This window comes from Rana temporaria, chromosome 6 (assembly GCF_905171775.1).
Source record: "Rana temporaria chromosome 6, aRanTem1.1, whole genome shotgun sequence".
Classification (NCBI taxonomy): Eukaryota; Metazoa; Chordata; class Amphibia; order Anura; family Ranidae; genus Rana; species Rana temporaria.
The window spans coordinates 169,774,173-169,800,289 of NC_053494.1; the positions used below are offsets into that span (position 1 = coordinate 169,774,173).

General features: G+C 42.8%; 1 protein-coding gene across 1 annotated transcript in view; it reads right to left on the reverse strand.

Moving 5' to 3' along the window:
- Window positions 1–208: 208 nt before the first annotated feature.
- BBS5 (Bardet-Biedl syndrome 5) overlaps window positions 209–26,117 on the reverse strand; it is a 35,348-nt gene continuing 9,439 nt past the window's right edge. The window contains exons 5-12 of the mRNA XM_040357806.1: window positions 24,342–24,469; window positions 19,862–19,997; window positions 18,623–18,718; window positions 15,879–15,941; window positions 11,815–11,949; window positions 3,725–3,808; window positions 1,043–1,066; window positions 209–939 (exon numbers count right to left, since the gene is read on the reverse strand). Of these exons, the coding sequence (XP_040213740.1) occupies window positions 838–939; window positions 1,043–1,066; window positions 3,725–3,808; window positions 11,815–11,949; window positions 15,879–15,941; window positions 18,623–18,718; window positions 19,862–19,997; window positions 24,342–24,469 (768 nt within the window). The 3' untranslated portion in view covers window positions 209–837. The remainder of the gene's footprint in view (window positions 940–1,042; window positions 1,067–3,724; window positions 3,809–11,814; window positions 11,950–15,878; window positions 15,942–18,622; window positions 18,719–19,861; window positions 19,998–24,341; window positions 24,470–26,117) is intronic.

Here is a 26,117-nt window from a genome sequence, read left to right on the forward strand (position 1 = left end):
TAGCAGTGACACCTCTACCAAAATCAGGAGATAGGGTCTCCTCCAGGCCCTCCCACTTCACATTCCTCACCAGTCAGCTGACCTCTAGTCCCTGCCCCCAGCCATGCCGTGAACTGAATGGGCGGCTGCAAATAGGCTGAGTGGGCAGCCGCGGGCTCCAGAAACAGCCCTGCTGGGTGGCCGCAAAAAAGGCTGGGAGAGCGGTGCGGGCTTCAGGAACAGCCCAGGATTTGGTGACCCCTGGCAAATCATTATTCGACCCCCAGGTTGAGAACCACTGTTCTATATGTATATTAGTAAAAGGCATAACTAAAATAACATCATTAAGGTACCTGTAGTCTTAAAAAACTCATAGGGATTTAGCATGCAACCAACTTCCACGTCAGTACATGGTCCTTCTCCTCCCATACCTCACAATTGGTCAACGAGACCACCAATTAAATTGATCAGTCGATCATGAGGCAAATCATCAATTTAATAGTGGAAGTCAGCCTTGCCTTACAGAACCTCAGAGCTTGGAACCTCTTGTGTCCTCTGGAAGGTCCATGATTATATGATGGAACGCCTCAGTGCCTGGAATGACATTATTTCACAACCTTACATAATAAACAGCAAGTACAGAGTTGTTTTAATCTAATTCTGTCACCTATAAATAGAGGAGGTAGCAGTAAGTCGTAAACACACCTACACGGGCTCTGGAATGCTCATGGCCATAATCGAAACAAGAAAAAAATGGTTAAAAAACACACAATGTCTCTCTCTGGACTATTACCCTGGAGAATGGCATTTTCTTCTCTAACCACTTTCTTGTAACCGGGCAGTTCTTTGTAAAGGGTGTCAGCCCATGACATCCCATAGTCCTTGAAGGGTGAAGCCATCTTTCAGTTTTTCAACGGCAAGGCCGAGCTCTTCAGAGAACACTGGTTCACGATCTTGTTGCTGGTAATATTTACAAACAAAGGCAGAAAAAAAAAAAAAAACAGTCAGTCAGTTTGTTAGACTACCATAGGGCTATGAAGGCAGAAAATCAACACAAACCTACCTTGTTTCCATCTGCAAAGTATGCCTATAAAACAGCAAAACAAAGAGAGTAAAACGCATAATACTACATAAAAAGTAAAGAATAAAATAAACAGTAAAACACATAATATGAATAAATAAAAATACATTTGTACATTTAGGCCCGGATTCACATACATCGGCGCATATTTATGCCGCCGTAGCGTATCTTCTTTACGCTACGCCTTCCTTCTGTGTGCAGCAGCCCCGCTTAGCCCCCTCTAATACCTAACCCATCTAGATCCAGTGATGTTGCAGGCTTGTCTCTGCTGCCCGGGACTCCCCTCATTGGCTGATACAGCAGTGTGGCACCATTGGCAAAGTCCCTTTTTGGCATGAAAATGAACTTAATCCCATAAAAAAAGTGAGAGAGCTTTCTCAGGAAAGAGCTTTCTCGGGAATGGCAGTAGGCGGGTGTGAGTTCATCTGCACGCACAGTGAGGCAAAGACTTTTGGAGGATGGCCTGGTGTCAAGAAGGGCAGCAAAGAAACCTCAGAAAACATCAGAGACAGACTGATATTCTGCAAAAGTTACAAATGCTGGACGCTGAGGACTGGGGTAAAGTCATTTTCTCAGATGAATCACCTTTCAATTGTTTGGGGCATCCGGAAAAAACCTTGTCCAGAGAAGAAAAGGTGAGCGCTACCATCAGTCCTGTAGGACCCACTAATTCGGGGTACTTTGTCGCAGTAAGTGGGCTTAGCACTATATGACTATATAGTGTGACCAAACCCCCGTATTTTTGAATATGTTCAGGTGTTTTTAACTAGCCTTGCAGGATAAATGTCATTTTTGCATGTGTGCGCTATAATCTGTTTTGTACTGTATTTGGTCTTATAGCAGCACCAGCTTAGATGTATAGCATTTTTAGGGTGTGCCCACCAAGTATCTTTTTGTATTTTGTATAGACCCTGACCAGGTCTCTTGGCTGGAGCACCCCTCCCCCTCTTCATTACCTCACATTAGTGGCCACCAGTGTATAGGAAGAAACCCTTCAGTTCTCCCACATAGAGGAGTATATCTCCCATGGTTGAGACCCAGGTTCTTTCATTCTATTACTAGGGTAGGACCCACTAATTCGGGGTACTTTGTCGCAGTAAGTGGGCTTAGCACTATATGACTATATAGTGTGACCAAACCCCCGTATTTTTGAATATGTTCAGGTGTTTTTAACTAGCCTTGCAGGATAAATGTCATTTTTGCATGTGTGCGCTATAATCTGTTTTGTACCATCAGTCCTGTGTCATGCCAACAGTACAGCATCCTGAGAGCATTCATTTGTGGGTTGCTCCTCAGCCAGGGGAGTGGGCTCACTCCCAATTTGCCATGAATACAGAATGATACAAAAACTTCCTCCGAGAGAAACTTCTCCCAACCATCCAAGAACAGTTTGGTGATAAACAATGCCTTTTGCAGCATGGTGGAGCACTTGCCATAAGGCAAAAGTGATAACTAAGTGACTTGGGGAACAAAACATCAAATGTTTGTGTCACTGGCCAGGAAACACCCCAGGCCTTAAAGGGTCACTAAAGGAAAACATTGTTTTGCTGAAATGACTGTTTACAGGGTATAGAGACATAAAAGTTAACTGATTCCTTTTAAAAATGATTAAAAATAGATTAAATTCAATCATATAATGTGCCTCTAGTTTCACTTTCGGTTTTAAACTGGTTTCATGTTTATGTGAAGTAAAGAGACACACAGAACAAAAACAAACAAATCCAGGGCAGTGTTTTGCTTTTAAAATGAATCTGATTGGTTCTGAGGAGTTTTAGACACACAGTAATGACAGCTTAGACCACCATGAAAAGCTCCCAGTACTGTGGTTATAAGGAGCCAGACAAGCAGGAAAGTGTGGAGATCACAGCAGAATTACAGCAACTTCAAAGCAAAAATGAACAATGAGGACATGAAACCAGTACTGCAGTAAGGTAAAGGAAGCTATTTAGCTAAAAAAAAAAAAATTCCTTTAGTGATCCTTTAATCCCATTGAGATCCTCAAAAAAACAAAAAAAAAAAAAAAAAACATGAATTCTGACAAACTCCACTTTTTGTTTATGCAAGAATGGGCTGCCATCAGTCAGGATGTGGCCCAGAGGTTGATTGACAGCATGCCAGGGGGAATGCAAAGGTCTTGAAAAAGAACACTGCAAATATTGATTCCTGGCATAAACCTAATGTAATTGTCAATAAAAGCCTTTGACACTTATGAAATGCTTGTAATTATGCTTCAGTATACCATAGTAACATCTGACAAGAAAACCTAAAACCACTGAAGCAGCAGACTTTAGGAAAATAAATATTTGTGTCATTCTCAAAACTTTTAGCCACGGCTGTAGAGGGCAATTTATGGTCCGATCAGTTCCGCCTAAAAAAACAGTTGGATCGGGTCATGATCCTCCCTGAAAATTCACATTCAGTATGTTCCCTAATTTGTTTTTGTATTGCAAGGGAATAGAATTTAGCTCCACAAAGTGCCAGCTATTTGGGTGTATTGTTAGTACGTTGTATAGTGCTTTTGTCTCAACTAATGTGTTGACGTAAAAAGTGTCCAGAACTAGTATCCACAGCTTTCAAGATCAATGCATCAAAGTGATATCACTTCTATCACATGACACATAGAAATCACCATTAACAATGTTTTAATTTCCAATAGAGCCTTACCACAAAAGCATCAGTGTGTTCATCAGCTTCAATTTCCACATCATCCTGAACGTGTTCTACAGTCAGCTCCTCCAGAGCTTGTGGCTGAAAAACATTAATACAGTGTTACAATGTAAATCAAAATCGGATTCTTGGTATAAGAGTTTACATAATAATAATAATAATAATATCGTGTTCCCCCGAAAACATATTGGCCCAGATTCACATAAGAGATACGACGGCGTATCTCCAGATACGCCGTCGTATCTCTGAGTGTGAGGCGTCGTATCTTGCGCCTGATTCAAAGAATCAGATACGCCAGAATTTGTCTAAGATACGACCAGCGTAAGTCGCCTACGCCGTCGTATCTTAACTGCATATTTACGCTGGCCGCTAGGGGCGTGTATGCTGATTTACGCCTAGAATATGTAAATCAGCTAGATACGCCTATTCACGAACGTACGCCCGGCCGTCACAGTACAAATACGCCGTTTACGTTACACTTTTTCCGGGCGCAAAGTTACCCCTGGACGTCGGGCCAGCGTCAAATTTTCCGTCGATTACGTCATTTGCGCAAGTCGTTCGCGAATAGGGCTGTGCGTCATTTACATTCACGTCGAAAGCATTGGCTTTTTGCGGGTTAATTTGGAGCATGCGCACTGGGATACTTTCACGGACGGCGCATGCACCGTTCGTAAAAAGCGTCATTTACAGGGGGGTCACAATAAATTAACATAAAACACGCCCACATGTTCCACATTTGAATCAGGCGGGCTTACGCCGGCCTATTTACACTACGCCGCCGCAACTTTGCTTTTTGAATACTGCACTTGCCTGTCAAAGTTGCAGAGGCGTAGCGTAAATAGGATACGTTACGCCCGCTCACAAATACGCGCTCCCTACGTGAATCTGGGCCACTATATATAAAATTATACATTTATATTCAATTTGGCAACAAAAGACACAGTAGGGCTTATTTTCAGGATAGGTCTTATCATGCCATGTACTGTCTTCTCTCCCCCTCTCCCTCCCTGCCTTTCAGGCTATCCCTGTGTAAAAGTGCTTGTAAAATACTAGAATCCACTCCATTACAGTATCACACAATTCAAATTGTGTATGTTTTTGCAACCGTGCCACATACCTTCTTATAGTGCTGCTGGGCACTTTCGTGACCCGCCGGAGCTCTGCAGAGGGAGGGGGGCCTGAGATCTCCCGCTGACAGCTTGGAGGGGGGAGATCAGCTGAGTGCCACTTGCCACTTCCTTAGTCCACGGACCTTTCCTCCCCACTTTGAGCACTGCGGGGGGGGGGGGGGGGAGTTTGGGGCAGTGGAAGAGGCTAATTGCCAAATCTCCAACTGACAGCTGGGAGGAGAGGAGGAGGCGGATCGCCGAGCAGCGCTATTCTGAAGGTACTTTGCATAATTAGATCACACAAACACACACAGTCTACACTACATACTACTGCAACAGAGTGGATTAGCGCACTCTTCCAGCAAACTTTAAACTAAGGCTTACTTTCGGGGTAGGACTTATATTGTAGCCCTTCCCGAAAATCACAGTAGCTCTTATTTTCGGGGAATCAAGGCAGTTTAGTCAAAATATTTGTAACTGGATTTATAAATGTTTATCTGTTAGCAACATAAATAGGCATAAGTAGATGAAGTTACTTTATCATAGTTTAATACAATGTCACAATTCTAATTCACACATTAAAGGGCCAGTCCACCCAAAATTTCTATTTTAATTTTTGTTAGGTGCAAAAAAGTTTAGGTTCATGTAATCAGCACAAGGGACATTACTTACCTTCATTGAGATGTGTCCTTTCTGCTGCTGTGTCCTCCTTTTGCCAAAACCTTCCTCCTTTGATGCCCTCACTCCCCATAATCCTCTAGGGGGTCATGCAGATGCCCCGACTATGCTCACCCTTTCTGGCCAGCTCCTCAATTCATAGAAGCCATTATGAATGAAACACAATCTATGGATGGAGACAGACCTATCAATCATGCACCCATCCTCCATTAATAGATCCTGTTTCATTCATGGAAACTGTACCACTGGCTTCTATAAATGGAGCCTGAAACCCCCCTTTCCCCAAAAACACTGGAAAACTGTACATTTAATGCTGCGCTCTAGGCAGATATAAAAGACACAAATGAATACATCATTAAATAGATTTTTTTTTAATACAAGAAAAAAAAAAAATGTAAGCATGTTTATCTTCTTATTTTGGCTGAAGTTCTGCTTTAGCCCTGGTTCACACCAGTGCGGCTTTGACATCGCGCTACTTCAGCACAATTTCAAAACCGCAGATCAGTGTGATTTGGACCTCTGATTTCATTTAACAGAAGTCAATGCAAGTCGCAATGACATTGTAAAAAAGTAGTGCAGGAACCAGTTTCAAAGTCGCTCTGATTTGAATGGTTCCATTGCCGGGAATAGGGTGTGACTTGTCATGCAATAGTGAACTGTCTGTATTGCCTGCCGTCTGCTAAAAATGAGTCACAGGAGTGCAAAATGAACTGCATTCCTGTGACCCATATGAGAAGCACAGCCACATGAGCTTCGGTTGTACTCCATTTATTTTACATTCAATGTTGTAGAATGAGTGAGATTGCCCCAATGTGGGCAGGAACACAGCCAAGAAAACCTATAGCTGGGAATACCCACCACATATATATATATATATATATACGATATTGGAGGAGGACTTGGCACACCAGACTTCACCTGTAACTGAAATATTTTTGGACTGGCTGACTCTTTAAACAAACAGTGTAACAAATCTGTCCTGGAACAAACATGAGTGACACTAATCCATGGAACTGCACAAAGACATTTTACTTATGACACAGCTAATCTGTTCCACCATCTATATATATTCTTGAAAAGGCCTTTAAAATGATTCATAGTACAGCAATGTGCTTCTGTGCCAACAGTTTTACAGAATACACAGAAGCTATCCCGGAACTTAAGAGGACAAGTGCGGTGGCAACCTAAAGCAACTCTGTTGCTAAAACAAAACTGTCAATAAAAGGGTCCTTTGTAAAAAAAAAATATAGGCCCAGATTCACAAAGCATTTACGCCGATGTATAAAACGTTACGCCGACGTAAGTGCCAATGTGCGCCGGCGTATGTGTGCGGCAGACCCACGAACCAACATGCGCCTAAAAACAGGCTACACCCCGCCGACGTAGCTTGCACACGCCAGAGTAGGGTGGGGGCGCACATATGGGCTGGGCGCATGGTGCTACTCCCATTGATTAGCCATTCAAACATGCAAATGAGGGAAATACGCCGATTCACGAACGTGCGTGTGCCCGGGCGAATGCTACGCGAGATGCGTGTAAGTTGTACGTCCGGCATAAAGTTATTCCCCATAAATGAGGTGCAACCCGGCAACAGACATGTACAGGTCTGCACCAGGGAACACAAGCCTGCGTATTGTGCATTGGACGTGTGTCTGGCTGGGCGTACGTTATGTTCACAGCATACGCGGTGATCCGGCGTAGCTTAGGCAGTTGTGCCGGCGTGGTTGTGAGCAGCCGCAGGGGGGTGCTGTGCATGCGTCCACGTCACGGCGCATGCGCAGTTCGTGATACGTACCTGTCTGGCGCTCGGCCCATCATTTGCATGGGGTCACGCTCATTTCCACCTACGTCGGCGTGCGCCTTCGAAACCCACGCCACGCTGGCTTGCTGAATGCAATGCTTGCCTCTCCGCGCTACGTTGGCGCGGAGTACCGTAGTGTACCGTAGTGTAGAGAGGTATAAGTGTAAGAATAGTGTAATGTGTTATATAGAGTAGTGTTGTGTAGAGTAGTGTTGTGTAGTATAGTGCAAAGTAGAGTACTGTAGTGTTATGTAGTGTAATGTGTTATATAGAGTAGTGTTGTGTAGTATAGTGCTGTGTAGTGTAGAGTACTGTAGTGTTATGTTATGTAGTGTAATGATGCGTAGAGTATAGTAGAGCAGTGTAGTGAAGAGTAGTTTAGAATAAAGTAGAGTTGTGTAGCTAGTGTAGTGTAGGGCCTGGCCAGAGAGGGTTTACTTTAATGCAGTTGGCCAGCTTAAACATGCATTGCAATGTATGTAAACTAAAAAAAAAAAAAAAAAAGTTTTTATGCAACATTCGCTGGATTCAGATTTTTTTGTGTTATCATCATGTAGTCATACCCTTTTAGCACCTGATGGGTTAAATATATATATATATATATATATATATATATATATATATATATATATATATATATATATATATATATATATATATATATATATATATATATATATATATATATATATATATATATATATATATATATATATATATACATACATACATACATATACACACAGTAGTAGCTATTTGGATTTGAGCACACAGGTATATTGTATTTATATTACATCGTGCAGGTAAGTGACCAGACCTGAACTTTTAGCTCACCTACAGCCTGTGTCTATTTGCCCCTTACTGGCACTATATCCACTGAAGTATGCTAGGAGTGAGTATTTTGCATTTTGTAGAGTAGTGTAGGGCCTGGCCAGAAAGGGATTACTTTGACATAGGATTTATTAGGACTACTGGCATCCGCTATAGATCGATGCTCAACTCTGGAAAACCTCCTTAGAAGGTATGGCATGCTCCTTGATCTCCGCTATCCTCTCTCTCTACCGTTTGTAATCTTAACCACTTAAGGACCGGACCAATATGCTGTCTAAAGACCCAAGGTGTTTTTACAGTTCGGGACTGCGTCGCTTTAATAGACAATTGCGTGGTCGTGCGACCTGGCTCCCAAACAAAATTGGCTTCCTTTTTTCCCCACAAATAGAGCTTTCTTTTGGTGGTATTTGATCACATCTGCGGTTTTTAGTTTTTGCGCTATAAACAAAAATAGAGCGTCAATTTTGAAAAAAATGCAATATTTTTTACTTTTTGCTATAATAAATATCCCCCAAAAACATATATAATTTTTTTTCCCTCAGTTTAGGCCGATACGTATTCTTCTACCTATTTTTGGTAAAAAAAAAAAATCGCAATAATCATTTATCGGTTGGTTTGCGCAAAATTTATAGCGTTTACAAAATAGGGGATAGTTTTATTGCATTTTAATTTTTTTTACTACTAATGGCGGCGATCAGCGATTTTTTTCGTGATTGCGACATTATGGCGGACACTTCGGACAATTTTGACACATTTTTGGGACCATTGTCATTTTCACAGCAAAAAATGCATTTAAATTGCATTCTTTATTGTGTAAATGACAGTTGCAGTTTGGGAGTTAAACACAGGGGGCGCTGTAACATTTCGGGTTCACCTCCTAGTGTGTGTTTACAACTGTAGGGGGGTGTGTCTGTAAGACTGACATCATCGATCGAGTCTCCCTAATAAAAGGGATCACTCGATCGATGCAGCCGCCACAGTGAAGCACGGGGAAGCTGTGTTTACATACGGCTCTCCCCGTTCTTCAGCTCCGGGGAGCGATCGCAACGGGGCGGCTATAAACGAATAGCCGCGCCGTCGTCCAGGATCGGTCCCCGAGGGAACCCGACCGCCGCATGTACCGGGGGGGGGGGGGGGGGGGGGTCCCGATCGGACCCCCGACCCACGTCAAGCAGAGCACGTACGTGCCTGTCCGTGCCATTCTGCTGACGTATATGTACATGAGGTGGTCGGCAAGTGGTTAAGGAATGTGTTACTCCAACATTTTATATTCTTGATATGTGCATGCTGTACCATGTACATGTGTTGAATGGTATCCTGTTCTTTTTGTATTGCTTTCTTTGTGTGAAATACCTGGTGATTCCGCCAGTCCCTCTGCTTTCCTATTTCAAACCGACCACACTAGAGCACATCCACCTCAGCTAGTCAGTTTTCTGGTTGTGCCGAGATCCTGGCCTGCCCATCCTCCAATGGTCAGACACGTCTCTAAGCCCCTTATGCCGCATACACACGATCGGTTCATCTGATGAAAACAGTCGGATGGACCGTTTTCATAAGACGAACTGATCGTGTGTGGGCCCCATCGGTTTTTTATTCATCGGTAAAAAAACTAGGAACTTGTTTTAAAATTATCTGATGGTTAAAAAAAACGATTGTCTGTGGGCACGTCCATTGGTTAAAAATCCATGCATGCTCAGAATCAAGTGGACGCATGCTCGGAAGCATTGAACTTCATTTTTCTCAGCACGCCGTTGTGTTTTACGTCACTGCGTTCTGACACGATCGTTTTTTTAACCGATGGTGTGAAGGCACGACTGATGAAAGTCAGCTTCATCGGATATCTGATGAAAAAAATCCATCAGACCGTTTTCATCGGATGAACCGATCGTGTGTACAATGCAGTTAAAAACAATGACTATGTCATGTCTTATTAAAAGACCAAGCTGTATAGCAAAAGTGCCAGTTATGGGGAGGTTGGGGCAAACCCCATAACATTGACAAGATCAGCTTTTATTTATTGGGTAAAACCTTTTATCCAATAGGAAAACTGGTATTTGGGTAAACTGTGTTAACATAGTTGGACTTTAATGTATTGTTTATTTAAAGTTTATTTAAAATCTACACATCCAGCCAAGAATACCGTAATATGGGTGACCGCTCTGCTGTTGTCATCCCACAAAGAAATGGCAAAATAACATATCTGTTAGCAGGATCAATGGGTGATAAAACTATATTATGAGAGAACACAGAAAAAAAAATGTCCTGACAAACTGCAGCACATATGTCATTTGTAGTGTTAGACATAGCTACACTAAATTGTATATAAAATAAGTAAATCATCTATGATTCAGAACTGCAAAGTCAAGGGGGGGGGTTACTAAAACTGGTGCACACAGAATCTGGTGCAGCTCTGCATAGTAACCAATCCGCTTCTAACTTTAGCTTGTTCAATTAAGCTTTGACAATAAAACCTAGAAGCTAATTGGTTACTATGCAGAGCTGTACCAGATTCTGTATGCACCAGTTTTAATAAATCTGCCCCAGCAAGCTTTATGATTGGAGGACAGGCCGTTCACTTTCACAGGTCATGTCACTGAGCTCTCTCCCTGCATTTATTTATTTTTTTATAAAACTCCCATTTATTTATTTATGAACTGCAGACACATTGTGATTGAACTCAAAAATGCATGAATCACTACTACTCAGAAAAGTCCTCAAATGAGTGACAGCCAAATATTACACCCAACGATCAGCAGGTCATGGGTGTAATGCCACGGTCCTGCACACTGCCTATCTCTCTGCCCATACCACCAATATGAGCAGGCAGTTACACTCTGACAGGAAACTCAGTGAACCAACAAGAGAAATTAACAGTGCTCCGGTAGTTCATTGAGAACTACAACCCGACAGCCGCAAAGGCTGTCAGAGCTTTTAGTTTTCCTATTCACAAAATACTGTGAATGAATAACATGGCCCTACATTTTTTTTTTTTTAGTTTGTGACAGCTAGCGAGGGGAGGAGAAGCTGCTGTAAAAAAATGGGGACTCGGGTGAGTGTGGGAGCCAGTGCATTTGTAACATGTTACACCCTGAATATGGGTGTAACATGTTACAAAAGGTGAACTTATCCTTTAAGGCCCCATACACACGACCAAACATGTATGCTGAAACTGGTCCGCGGACCAGTTTCAGCATACATGTTCGGTCGTGTGTAGGCGCGAGCGGGCAGAATTCCAGCAAACATTTGCCCGCCAGGCCTTTTCCCAACGGGCAAATATTCCTGGACTTGTTTTAAAACCGTCCGCTGGAATCCTGCCCGCTCGGACATGTATGGTCGTCAGTACAGACCTACCGTACATGTCCGAGCGCCCGCCGTCCCTCGCATGCGTCGAATGACTTTGACGCATGCGTGGAAGCATTTAAAAGGCAGGCCCGCCCACGTCATCGATGGTTAGTACAGCCATTGTACAGAAGTCCCCGGGCAGACATGTCCGACGGACCGGTTTCATCGTACATGTTTGCCCGTGTGTACCCGGCCTTAGAAGGACATTTTTTTTTTTTTTTTTTTTTTAACAGATGTGACCATTGACATCCAAATCTTAGTTCATTGCAGCCTTTTAAAATGTACAAAATGTTTTAATAAACTTGACAAAACTTTTGAAAAATTACCTTCTCCTCCATTTCATAGTCAACTCCAAATATAGGACTTGCAGAATAGACTCTGTGCAGAGAGTTTATCTCTTTTACTGAATCCTGAAGTTTCTCCACTGGATCAATCTTAAAGCCAAGTACATAGCCACCGCTCTGATTTTCAAGAGAAGACAAATAACATGATAATATGACAGTATTACATTTCAAGAACACTGCAGCTTTCTTTGGCAATTAGTGTAATTAGGGACAAAAATAAATACATATACAGCATTAAAACAGCAGTTGTCATTTTGAGTCCACCTCTCTAACAGGTTCATTCTACAGTGAAATCACATTGTCTCCCTGTGTACAGGGTAGTATTAGATCAGGGGTCTCAAACTGGCAGCCCTCCAGCTGTTCCGAACCTACAAGTCCCATGAGGCATTGCAAGGCTGAGGCCCCGTACACACGACCAGTTTCCTCGGCAGAATTCAGCTTCCGACCGAGTTTCTGGCTGAATTCTGCCGAGAAACCCGGCCGTGTGTACACTTTCGGCCGAGGAAGCCGACGAGGACCTCGGCGAGGAAATAGAGAACATGTTCTCTATTTCCTCGTTGTTCTATGGGAAAACTCGGCCCGCCGAGGTCCTCGGCGGCTCCAGGACTGAACTGGCCGAGGAACTCGATGTGTTTGGCACGTCGAGTTCCTCGGCCGTGTGTACGGGGCCTGACAGTTACAAGCATGACTCCTTCAGGCAGAGGCATGATGGGACTTGTAGTTCCACAACATCTGGAGGGCCACCAGTTTGAGACCCCTGTATTAGATTGTTTTAAATGGACTTTAACCTCTTTCCCACCGCGCTATAGACAAAAGACGTCTACAGCGCGGTGGAGTTATTCTGGGAGGACGTCCCTGGGACGTCCTCCCAGAATCCTCCTCTCGCGCGCCCCCTGGGGCGCACTCCCAAAATCATCTGTGAGCGCCAGGTCTAGAAGACCCGGCGCATCACAGATCGCGGTAAATTGCCGCTGATAGCGGCCGTTTACCACGTGATCGCTCCGTCAAATGACGGAGCGATCACTTGTAAACAAACATGTGATGACGCCGGTTCCTCCCTCTCCTCTCTGTACCGAGAGGAGAGAACGGAAGCAGCAGCAGCTGCTGTGGCTGGATCTGTGACAAATGCAGTCACAGATCCAGCCATCCTTCCCTGCGCAATACTCTGCAATACCAGCAATACTTTGCAATAACCCCCCCATAATCTGCAATAACCCCCCCCCCCCCATACTCTGCAATAACCCCCCCCCCATACTCTGCAATAACCCCCCCCCCCCATACTCTGCAATACCTGCTAATATGACAGAGACGAGATATATATATATTTTTTTTTACAGAATTTTCAGTGTTTTTTCTTTTATAGCGCAAAAAATAAAAAACCCAGAGGTGATCAAATACCACCAAAAGAAAGCTCTATTCGTGGGGAAAAAAAGAACAAAAATTTCAGATGGGCACAATGTTGTATGACTGAGTAATTGTCATTCAAATTGTGAAAGCACCGAAAGCTGAAAATTGATCTGGTTAGGAAGGGGGTTTAAGTGCCCAGTGGTCAAGAGGTTAAGTGGAACTAAACTCTCTCAATAAACATTAACCATTTTTAATCGATATGCTGCTAGCATTAGTAAATAGGAAATTATATTATATTTGTTTTAAACTTTATTCTTTAAATTTCTTTAGTTGCTTGGTTTCTGGTCTAGGCCAAAATAATGTCATATATCCCATGAGTCTTAATGGGCAATTATTTTCTTTTATCGGGAGGAGAGGAGGAGGGCCTTTCTCAGCTGAGCACGCCCTCCTGCCTGTGGATGGATTTCAGGAAGGAAATACTACATTAGTCATCTGCCCTTACTCAAAATGGCCATGGCTAAAAATGCTAGGGGGATTTTGTCAAAGTAATTTCTCAACAAAATAAAGCATGGCGACATCGATGGATTGAAGAGTTTGCTTTGAATATTAATAATGAATAAATGGCAATTTCAGATTGTGGCGCTCAGATCCAGTTCAGTTCTGATTTAAGTAAAAAGACAAAAAATAAAATAATACTTACCCATTATTGCAAAGTCCCACTAACCATAATGACCGCCTAACTCCGATAAACTTCAGCAGAATGACACGGCTGGGCACAGGCATGTACCTGTACGTCGCCTTCAAGAGCCCAGCCGTGGGTCACTCGCGACCCGGTCCGAAGCTCCGTGACCAAACCCCCAGGACCGGATCGCCGCCGGTGTCCTGCAATCGTGTCACAGGAGCTTAAGAACGTGGAGAGGTGAGTGTAAACACACCTTCCCCGTGTGGCAATGTCAGTGATTGTCTGTTCCCTGATATAGGGAACGACGATCAGTGATGTCACGCCTACAGCCACGTCCCCCCTACAGTAAGAATCACTCCCTTAGGACACACTTAACCCCTTAGTGCCTCCTAGTGGGTAACCCCTTCACTGCCATTGTCATTTTCACAGTAATCAGTGCATTTTTATAGCACTTTTTGCTGTGAAAATGACAATGGTCCCAAAATGGTGTCAAAAGTGTCCACCATAATGTCGCAGTCACGAAAAAAATCACTGATCGCCGCCATAACTAGTAAAAAAAAAAAATATTAATAAAAATGCCATTAAACTATCCCCTATTTTGTAAACGCTATAACTTTTGCGCAAACCAATTAAACGCTTATTGCGATTTTTTTTTTTTACCAAAAAGTAGAAGAATAAGTATCGGCCTAAACTGAGGAAAAAAAAATGTTTTTTAATATATTTTTGGGGGATATTTATTTATTATAGCAAAAAATATTGCATTCTTTTCTAAATTGTCGCTCTATTTTTGTTTATAGCGCAAAAAAATAAAAACCGCAGAGGTGATCAAATACCACCAAAAGAAATCTCAATTTGTGGGAAAAAAAGGACGCCAATTTTGTTTGGGAGCCACGTCCCACGGCCATGCAATTGTCAGTTAAAGCGAAGTAGTGCGGAATCGCAAAAAGGGACAAGGTCCTTAACCTGCATAATGGTCCGGGTCTTAAGTGGTTAAAGCTCAACTCCACCTAACAATTTTTAAGCCAGAAAAACTCCAGGAATTAAGCCACTTTGTAAAATGTGCAGCATACAGTGAGTTAAGTCCACCAGTGTGCATGATACCTCTTGGACTTATCTCTTTAAAGTCTCACAGTTCTACGGAGGATAGCTACATTTCAGGAGCTCTGATGCTAGACCTGGGTCTGGTATGAATTTTAAGGGGAATACCATGCCAAAAAAAAAATCCAAGTATGCATGGCGGGGGGGGGGGGGGGGGGGGGACACGAGTGAGCACCATTTTTTTTTTTTTTTTTTACATTCAGCTGTTAGTGGGGAAGCCAGCTGACAGCTGATGACTTATAAGTTGTTAAGGACGCAGCGGCTGGCTTCCCCGCCCACTCCTAACTAGCTATTCACTGGTTAAGGATGCTGGTGGCCCTGATCCTTATTGCTTCAGCTACTAAAAATATACCTTACACACTAGGCTAACACTGCTAAACGCCGGCAAAAAAAACGTTAAAACATTTGTTTTTTTCGTCCAGCATTTTTACAGCATTCTAGTGCGCATGAGAACTAAACATACTAAATTATCCTTACGCACCTTATAATTTAAAGGATAAATTCACCTTTTCAAAAAAATTATAAATGCACATATTTTTGCAGCTTAAAAAAACGTGAAAGTGTGAGAGCTTATTAGCACCCTGGTAGTTAATTGAGAACTACAAGCCATCAGCAGCAATGGCTGACGGTAGTTGAAGCTCTCCCATTTAAAGAATTCTGTGAATGAATGACGTGGCCGGGTGGGCAGAGCCTCACACAGCACGGTTTCTTAAAATTACGACAGCGTGTGTGGGGAAGAGATCCTTGGCCCACTGTAAAAATGGAGGCTCAGAGCCCAGAGCACTGCTGGGAGACCACAGAAGAGGAGGATCGGGGCTGCTCTGTGCAAAACTATTGCACATAGCAGGTAAGTATGACATGTTTTTTTATTCTAACAGAAAAAACCTAAGCTTTACAATCACTTTAAAATGTTTATTACCTGTTGGGAGCTTTCAATAACCAGTGCTAAACCAAACTTGGAGTCTCGGATCTTAATGGAGCGCTATGTAGAGAAAGTAAATAAAAGAGTAATTTAATATTATCTTAATACTTCACTACAAAGCACACGCAACACTTTAGCTATCAATAACAGACAAGTAAACCTGAATACTCTCATACCATTGCCAGTTTTTGTTTTTACAGCTTTTTTTTTAGAGACAAATATATCTTTATTGTTTAGAACAAAAAGACAACCATAGAGGGATACCCTCTTATCGATTGCTAGGAACGTATCATTGATAGGGGATACAACACCATTGCATTTGTCATACTGTTGATATTAGGTATCTTGTAAATAGATACAACACATATTGAGTAAATATAAAAGATTAATAGCCAAAAGGAAAGGGAAAGAGAAAGAGCAGAAATAACTAAAGGAAAAGATAAAAGCATACTCCCGAAAAGGCCTAGGAAGGAAAGAAGAGGGAGAGCTTCAGTAAATTCTACAGATCAAGTTGTGTATGGATGATAGCGGTGAAACAATTACTGTATTTATTGGCGTATAACACTAACTTTTTTACCCTGAAAATAGAGGGTAAACTGTGCCTGCGTGTTATACACAGGGGGCGGTGGAAAGTTTTTTTTCCTGAAACTTCCCTCTTAAAGTTAGGGTGCGTGTTATACGCCTTTGCGCGTTATATGCCGATAAATATGGTAAATTAAATATGTCACCCTGGCATGGCTACCATGGACATGTTATAATACACTATGCCTCGTCCCTGGGAGATATAGAAGAGAAATAGCAATAGCAGGAAATGGGACTTAATGGGCACCGTATTAACAACAAAAACATAGATATAGGTAAATATAATCATTTATTAGAAAAATCATTATAACATAAACATAATAACCCGGACTGATGTGTGAGTATACCCATCCCCCAAAACATAGGTAGGGAGCCTCCAAAGTAATCACATTAGTAATTGTACAGCATAATAGATCATCATCAACACTGATAGTAAACACAGGGCAATACTTGTAGGGGGATACAGGGACTCACACTAGATCGAAACTGTGCGCAATGTGTTTCTCGTTTAGTAACGCTTCTTCGGGAGCATAAATGATTAATTCGAATTCTATACCAAACAAGGTATGTAGATCGTAGAGCATGATGACCAGTGACAAATGTGGCCCCCCCATCTTCTAAAAAGTGTCCACACACATCAAAGAATCAGAAATGATGGTTGCATGGAGTGGAATGCAGATATATAGTATTAGATTGTAAGCTTTATTTGTGATGAAAATATGCATATTTTTGGGGTAATCAATACTTTCACTGCTGGGCACTCACTGCGCATGCTCGAATGGCGCAGCGCTCCCTGATTGGACAGACGATCGCCTGGGACCTGTCACGTGTCCCAGGTGATCGCCTACAGGGAGGGGCCGCTAAAAGGCGATATGACGTATCGCCTTAGTGGTCCCTGGGCGGAAGGAAGAAGTGGGACTGGAATTCCCACTCCTCCTGAAGCCCCCACTCCCCCCCAAGAAAATTACATGCCAAATGTGGCATGTAAGGGGGCGAGGAGTAGATTAAGCAGAAGTTCCACTTTTGGATGGAACTCCGCTTTAAGTAAGATAAAACCTGAAGTTTTGTTTTAACAACAACTAGGTGGACAAGGACTTACCTGAATGGATACAAATCAAAATCATTGTTTTCTTAGATCCTCGCACTACACTAATGGAGATTGTACAATCAGAGTATAACACATGCACAGTTCTTATTAGACTAGTGTATACTTATGTTAATATGAATGTATATACAGCAGCGGTAAAATCAGTTACGAATAGTTCCATCATTTAAAGAAAGCTTGAAGCTTTTGTTTGCTTCAAGCAAGTTTGCATTTCAATACTTTGGGAATGTAAAACCTGTTTAAAGAAGGCCAAAAGGAGGTCAACTGCAGCTGAAATGCACCCGGCAATGAATTCTGATGGATCCCAAAAGCAACTCGAACCAATTTCAAAGTGATTCTATTGACACAAACCCAAAGTCCATTGACTCAGTCCAAAGCCCATTGGCACAGGTTCTAAAGCAGGTTGACCCCAAAAATAAATGTTGCTAGCAATTAAAGAAGTACTTTAGCCTTCCCCCTTGTATATTTTTTTTACTCCTTAACCCCTTACCTGGTTTAATGGGTTATCCTCAAAATAAATACAAGTCTAGCAAATCCAATGTTGTCATGCTGCAGTCCAGTGATCCGCTTCTGCATGCTAGGCCCCACACCTCCATCTTCTTTACTTACTTATGTAATCAGTGGGCCACTGTCACTTCGGGGTACTTGCATTGGCCCCATGATGATGTGCATGTGCTGTGGAGTGTCATCAGGAAGCAAGCTGGAGGAATCAGTAAGAGAAAACTTGCCCTCCGATGACACACGTTGGTGCGTGCAATGTAGAGTACCCCGATACTCCTGGGATGCATGACATTAGGATATCAGGTGGCTGCAGGCGAGTGGGGCATCATTCTTTCCTAGATCTGGAGCCCGGACATATCAAGAAACGTCCCTACAATAATGTCCAGTTGTGACAGGGAAGTGCAATAATGGTAAGTGGGCAGAGAGGGTGAAGGTCTGCTTTAATCTTATAAAACAGTGAAAACTATGCAAAGTGCATAGTAAAGTAACTTGCACATTAGTAAATAATAAACTGCAAAGAACATAAGCTGTTTTTCATGTGTGAAAAACTTACAATCTGCAGGTAAGGAATGCTGACGTTAAAGCTGTCATTCATGTTGGCGTGCCACACAATTCGGACGTTGGTTATGAAGAAAGTGCCAAGGTTACCCTTTGAAGAAATAAAATGCTTGTAAACTTGAAAAAGTAAGAAGCAGCAGCAATGGCTGTTTAAAAAAATAATTTGTATAATTTTATCACTAAAATCCAGGGAAACAGATAAATACACAGCCTATGAAAATGCAAGGTCCGCTTTCTTTTGCAACTCCCTACACCAGAATAAAAAAAAAGCTAACTAAAATAATTAAAAAGTGGTAAACAAATGGAAGGAACATGCAATAAGTGATCGCCTTACAGCCTTACGTCTGATGCCGCGTACACACAATCAGTCCATCCGATGAGAACGGACCGACGGACCGTTGTCATAGGTTAACCTATGAAGCTGACTGATGGTCCGTCGCGCCTACACACCATCAGTTAAAAAAACGATCGTGTCAGAACGCGGTGACGTAAAACACAACGACGTGCTGTAAAAAACGAAGTTCAATGCTTTCAAGCATGCGTCGACTTGATTCTGAGCATGCATGGATTTTTAACCGATGGTTGTGCCTACTAACGATCGTTTTTTTCCCATCGCTTAGGAATCCATAGATTAATTTTAAAGCAAGTTGGCTTTTTTTGAACCTAAGGTTAAATAACCTATGGGGCTTACACATGATCGGTTTGGACCGATGAAAACGGTCCATCAGACCGTTATCCTCTGGCTAACCTATCGTGTGTACGAGGCCTTATGCGTTCAGCCAGATAAGAGTGACATCATGGATGCTGGCATTCTGACAGCAAATTGGAGCCTGAACTGCAATGTACACTAATCATCGATCATTTTTATTCTCCAGCATTTCCTTCGATCACTGCCAGCACTCTCAAGTACTATAAGGGGGAAGCTGTGAGCTCACAGAATGCATTGGCTTTACTGTCAGATGTGTCAAGATTAATACATTTACACTAGACTTGTGGCCCTTTCATCCTTCGCATTCTATTTTACCACTCCAGGGATCTATATGGATACCCAGAATGTTAGAGAGCTTCCCTTTAGGACTGGAGATCACACTTGACTGTACTCTTTACCCTTGCGTTCTGCACTCCAACACTTTCTAAGCACCAGTTTCAAAAACAAGCGCCCAATCGCTGTCACCAAAGCCATCACTTTCAGCTTGCCCCTACAGAAAAAAAAGGCTTCCTCGTGTTGTGTCACCTGATCACTGGATAGATTCCACACTCCATTGATTTTATCATAAACTTGTTCTTTGGGAAGGAGTCTTAGCTGTTTATTCTGAATCAATGCTCCTCTTAGTTTGAGATCCCTATACATTTTGGATGTTTCATATGCTCTGCAACAAAAAAAAAATAACAATTATTACGATTAAATGGTTACGTTTATTTCTTCTTTAGGGGTGATCCTTATTTAGAAAGTAAAAATGATTCCATTCTGAAAGTTCTCTTACAACATTTACAAAGTATACATTAAAGTGGAGTTCCACCCATAAATATAACATTACATCAGTAGTTTTAAAAAAATGTCATTAGTCCTTTACGATTTTTTTTTTTTTTTTTTTTAGATGCCTTCAAAGTGTTGTTGCTAGGCAGAATAGTTAATCTTCCCACTTCCTGCACCTAGGTGCTTAATGCTTCCTAACCTACACCGCACAGACTCCTGGGAATGTAGAGGGTGTAACTTTCCAGGAGTCTGTGCACTCCCCAGTCTCAAAGAATCATGTGACTTGGACAGTACAGGTGCTGAAACCTGATCTGACACTGCTTGTGCAGCACTGAGCATGTGCTAGATCTGCAAGGCTGAAATCCAGGAAGTCATACAGTCTGGCTTCATGATGCCCACACTTAAGATGGCCCCAGTCAATTTCTATTTTATAAAGTGTCTAAATGCTGTAACAACCTAACAAAACAGACCTTAATTTACAGACTAACTTTACTAGAATACATTAAGCTTGTGTATTACAGGGGTATTTATATTTAAAAAGTGAAATTGTGGCCGGAACTCCGCTTTAATTTCCTAACCATTTAGCTTGCAGCCAAAAGCATTTCCTTATATCAACATTCTCTTCTTTTAGTGGTTTTAGACAGCCATCTATTTCCATGTGCTATACTAAAAACCTGCAGGCGATGTAGACGATTCCTGGGAACTCACTAATTAATCAAACACAATACATAACCACACCCTTTAAAATTGCGCACGCTCCTGCAACGGTGACAAGCGGCGTAAATTTTACTACCCATTGGCAATGTTTTAAAAACCTTTACAGGTTACCACTGTAGATTTAGAGAGGAGTTCTGGTGCTAGAACTACTGCTCATGATCTGGCTTTCAGTGATACTTCACATGTGTGGGACAATCACTGTTTGCGTGCATGTGTGGGTGATGCGTGCATTCGCCTTTGCGCAGAAGCAGATGGGGGCACTTTATTCTTTATTACTAATTTTGTTTTATTTTTACCAGTGCTGTGGAGTCGGAGTCGAGGAGTCGGAGGAGATTTTGGGTACCTGGAGTCGGAGTCGGCAAACAATGCACCGACTCCGACTCCTACTAAATTTAGATTGGAATTAAAAAAGCAAGTTTAAATGTACCAATTCACAAAAAGTTATAATTAATGACTTCTCTACTGTAAGAATAAAGACCAATGCATGCAGTGCCTCACGTAACCGCAAAACGAACACGTTAAGTGACCGTGAAGAAGCATGCTTTTCATGTGCTTCACTATATGGCACGCAACGCACAATTAGGAGCGGCAATACTTATACTTTCCATAGTGTTGTGTTCTGCTGTTACAGGGAACGCAGCGCCCATGGGTAACCTAGCCTCTCACTGATAAGGGGTTAGGTAAATATGTTTTTTGCAGGACTAGAGACACTTGTATAAGTGAAGGGAATGGAGGGTCAATAGTTCAAGACTGAAGCTGTAAACCATTGGAAAAACTGCTGTCATTCAGCTAAGGCTATAAAAACTCCTGTGGTAATGACATGTACTGTATGTTGCCTTTCTTTCCTTCAAGGAATGTATAAAATACATTCGCATATTAATACAGAGGAGTCGGGGAGTCGGAAGTACAAAAAAACATTTATCTACCGACTCCACAGCCCTGATTTTTACGCTGTTGCTTTAATTTTTTTTTTTAATCACCTTTATTGCTATCACAAGAAATGGAAACATCATTGTGACAGCAATAGGCATATAACATGTACTCTTTATGGAGAGATCTGGGGTCTATAAGATCCCGAATTCCTCCTTAAAAGCATTCGATCACACTAAGTTCTTTATTTTATCATATTTTTTAAGTATTTTCTTTACACAATTTCCACTCACTGGATCAACTTGTGTCTAATCAGCCTACCCATAGATGGTTTGAATCTTAGCCGGTCCTTGCTGAACCAGCCGAGATTCGAACCATCAATGATCAGCTTTAGAAGTTGGCCTCCTGCATTTGTATGTTAATGATAGCTCAGTGAGTCCCCAGTCTGTGTGGGGTCACAGACACGGAGACTGTGAATAAAGACTTGCTATCTGTCATGCATCGTATACTATCACATTTTGAAAGACTTGTGTTAATCCGAAGCCCTCCAGTTGCGTAGTTACTGCCGAGACCATTTTCACCAGGTCTTCTTTCCAGGTTCTGGCAGTTTGAATGGGCGAGCCATGATGACGTCACTCTTATGCCTAGTACACACGATAGGGTTTATCCGCGGATACGGTCTTCCGGACCGTTTCCGCGGATAAATCCTCTGAGGATTTTGATCCGATGGAGTGTACACACCATCGGATCGAAATCCGCGCCGAATTCAAATCACGATGACGTGTCGCGCCGTCGCCGCGATGATGACGCGGCGACGTGCGCGACGCTGTCATATAAGGAATTCCACGCATGCGTCGAATCATTACGACGTATGCGAGGGATGGGTTCGGACGGATCGATCCGGTGAGTCTGTACAGACCACCGGATCGATCCTCTGGAGCCAATTCCAGCGGATAGATTTCTTAGCATGCTAAGAAATTTTTATCCGCTGGAAATCGGTCGGCCCGAAATATATCCGCGGATAAATATCCGCTGGATCGTACACACCAGCGGATCTATCCGCTGAAACCGATCCGCGGATCAATTTCAGCGGATCGATCCTCTCGCGTGTACGGGGCCTGACAGGAGCCACAATCGCAGCATAACGCTCCAAAGGGATGGCATACTTAGTCCCTTCAGAGAGCGCTGGTGATGTTACCGGCTGCTGAGAAAGTGAATATCTCCTGAAGTGTGCAATTCTACCTACAGGTAAGCTTTATTATGAGCTTACCTGTAGGTAAAAGTTGCAAAGCCGAGTTTACCATCTCTTTATGCCCATTGCCTTTGGTTTGGAGGTTAGTAGATTGTAGGGCCTAGAGTCTTTTTCTGCTACAGTATGAAATATAGTATATAGGAGAGAAATATATAATCAGGCTTCCACTGATGGCCTTAACTTCTAAAATGCTAGCCGACTATCTTGCTGATCCAATGGCTTTGATATTTTCTAAATCCATGACCTGTATATAGTATGAACTGACTCAAAAGCCTCGTACACACGTACAGGTTTCCCATCGGGAAAACTGCCATAAGAGCTTTTGGCCGGGAATCCCGGCCATGTGTATTGCTCCATCGCAGTTTTACCGACAGGAAAACTGCTGAAAAAAAAAAAAAGAGAACCAGCTCTCTTTTTTTCCGCCGTATGTGGACCATACACACGGCCGTGTTTCCCAACCAAAGCTCTTATTGCAGTTTTGCTGTCGGGAAATCCGGTCGTGTGTAGGGGGAAAAAGTTACCGAGCAGGTTCTCGGTTTTCCCGTACGCGTGTACGAGGCTAGAGAGTATTGATGACACGAGGCAACTAGCATTTTTCAATGAATGCCACCATTTCTTTCAGCACAGGTTTCCTTTAAAATAATCTAGGCCCGGATTCTCGTACGAGTTACGCCGGCGTATCTCCAGTAACGCCGTCGTAACTCTGAGTCCGAGCCGTCGTATCTTGGCGCCTGATTCAAAGAATCATATACGCCAAAATTTCACTAAGATACGACAAGCGCAAGTCTCTTATGCCGTCGTATCTTAACTGCATATTTACGCTGGCCGCTAGGGGCGTGTACGCTGATTTACGCCTAGAAATATGTAAATCAGCTAGATAAGCCAATTCACGAACGTATGCCCGGCCGACGCAGTACAGATACGCCGTTTACGTTAGGCTTTTCCCGGCGTAAAGTTACCCCTGCTATATGAGGCATACCAATGTTAAGTATGGACGTCGTTCCCGCGTCGAATTTTGAAAATTTTACGTCGTTTGCGTAAGTCGTTCGCGAATAGGGCTGGGCGTCATTTACGTTCACATCGAAAGCATTGGCTTCTTGCGGGTTAATTTGGAGCATGCGCACTGGGATACTTTCACGGACGGCGCATGCGCCGTTCGTAAAAAGCGTCATTTACACACATTAAATTTACATAACACACGCCCACATCTACCACATTTGAATTAGGCGGGCTTACGCCGGCCTATTTACGCTACGCCGCCGCAACTTTGGTTTGAGAATACGGCACTTGCCTGTCAAAGTTGTGGAGGCGTAACGTAAATAGGATGCGTTACGCCCGCACAAAGATACACGCTTCTACGTGAATCCGGGCCCTAGGATTTAACAATATGTAGCTTACCGGTGCACAGCAATAACTGAAGTGAAAAGGCGAGGGCTTCCTGGTACCACATTTGTAAAGATAAACTCAAAACGGGTGTTGTTGCACTTTGTCAATATATAGAGAGCTTCTGTCTGTCCCCGCAATTTCTATTAGACAATCAAAAGAAAAAAAACATCAGCAAAAAAATTGTGGTAAAGTAAAACAACTGGTTTAGAAATCTATGACGGAAGCTGCAGTACCCAGAGTCCTGGGCTGAATGCATTTCACAGCAGGAAGTCTGTACCTTTGAGATATGGCCCCACTGCAAAACCATTCTGGGCCCCCTGCCTCTCTAAAGCCGCGTACACACGATCAGTTTTCTCGTCGGGAAAACTGTCATGTTTTCTCTTGGACGAGAAAACCGGCCGCGTGTAGGCTCCCCAGCAGTTTTCCCCGAAGAGAAAAACGCAGAGAATCACAACAGGAAAATTTAGAACATGTTCTAAATTTTCTCGTCGCGAATCGCTGCGGTTTTTTGATCGGCAGTTTTCCCATAGGGAAACACTGCTAGGGAGCCGTTCCTCGGTTTTCTCGGCGGTGTTTTCACCACCGAGAAACCCGATCGTGTGTGCGCGGCATAAAACTATCTTACAGCGGAGGTTCACCCAAATTACATCTATATCAGACCAACTTCTTTATACTTCCAACATGTACAGTCTGCATTTTTTGTTTATTTTTTTACGCTGTACATACCGTATAATCTTTATTTGCAATCTGGCTTCCGGGTACTTCTCCCCGCGGGAGTAGGCGTTTCCAAGCTGAGGAGGAATGTCCTCTGGGAGGTCGCCCAGATGATTGATGTCCTTTCAGAAAAAGTTCACCCTGGCGGATAAGGCCCCGCCCCCCGTATTGCGTAGGCGCGTCAAGAGTGACAGCGTTTCCGAAAGAAGCCGAACATGCAGAGCTGCGAGTTGGCTCTATACGGCGCCTGCGCACCGACTAGGAGCCGTGCAGAGCTGACTGCGCAGGCGTCGTATAGAGCTTCTTCATGTTCGGCTTCTTTCGGAAATGCCGTGACTCGTGACGCGCCTACGCAATACGGGGGTGGGGCCTTATCCGCCGGGGTGAACTTTTTCTGAAAGGACGTCAATCATCTGGGCGACCTCCCAGAGGACATTCCTCCTCAGCATAGAAAACGCCTACTCCCGTGGGGAGAAGTACCCGGAAGCCAGATTGCAAATAAAGATTATACGGTATGTACAGCGTAAAAAAATAAAAAATAAAATGCGAACTGTACATGTTAGAAGTATAAAGAAGTTGGTCTGATATAGATGTTATTTGGGTGAACCTCCACTTTAAAAGCAGTTCCTCTAGTGATACAGAATACCGTTCAGGGGATCAAGAAGGATTTTTCCTTGTTGCAGCAAACAGGGCCACATTTTTTAAGGTTTTGTTTGCCTTCCTCTGGATCAACTCAAGGAAAAGGGTTCTGCATATTGAGGCTTCCTATTTATTCTATTTTCTTTCCCTTGTTTGAACTTCATACACTTTTTTTTAATTGTTCTGACTATGTAAATTGTATGGAGGTTCCCTATAAATATATACACATTCATGCTCTTGATGCAGACTGAGCACCAGATTGCTCACATGATCTGCTATGATTATAGTCCTGCTTCAAATCTAAGAAGAAAAATATTTGTATTTGTTTTTTTTAGGCTTCATTTGATTGCAGTGTAGAAAAATTGCTTTATTTCTCTGCACCGCAATAGATGGCGCCGCATGTCACCACACAGCAATGTAACACACCATGCTGCT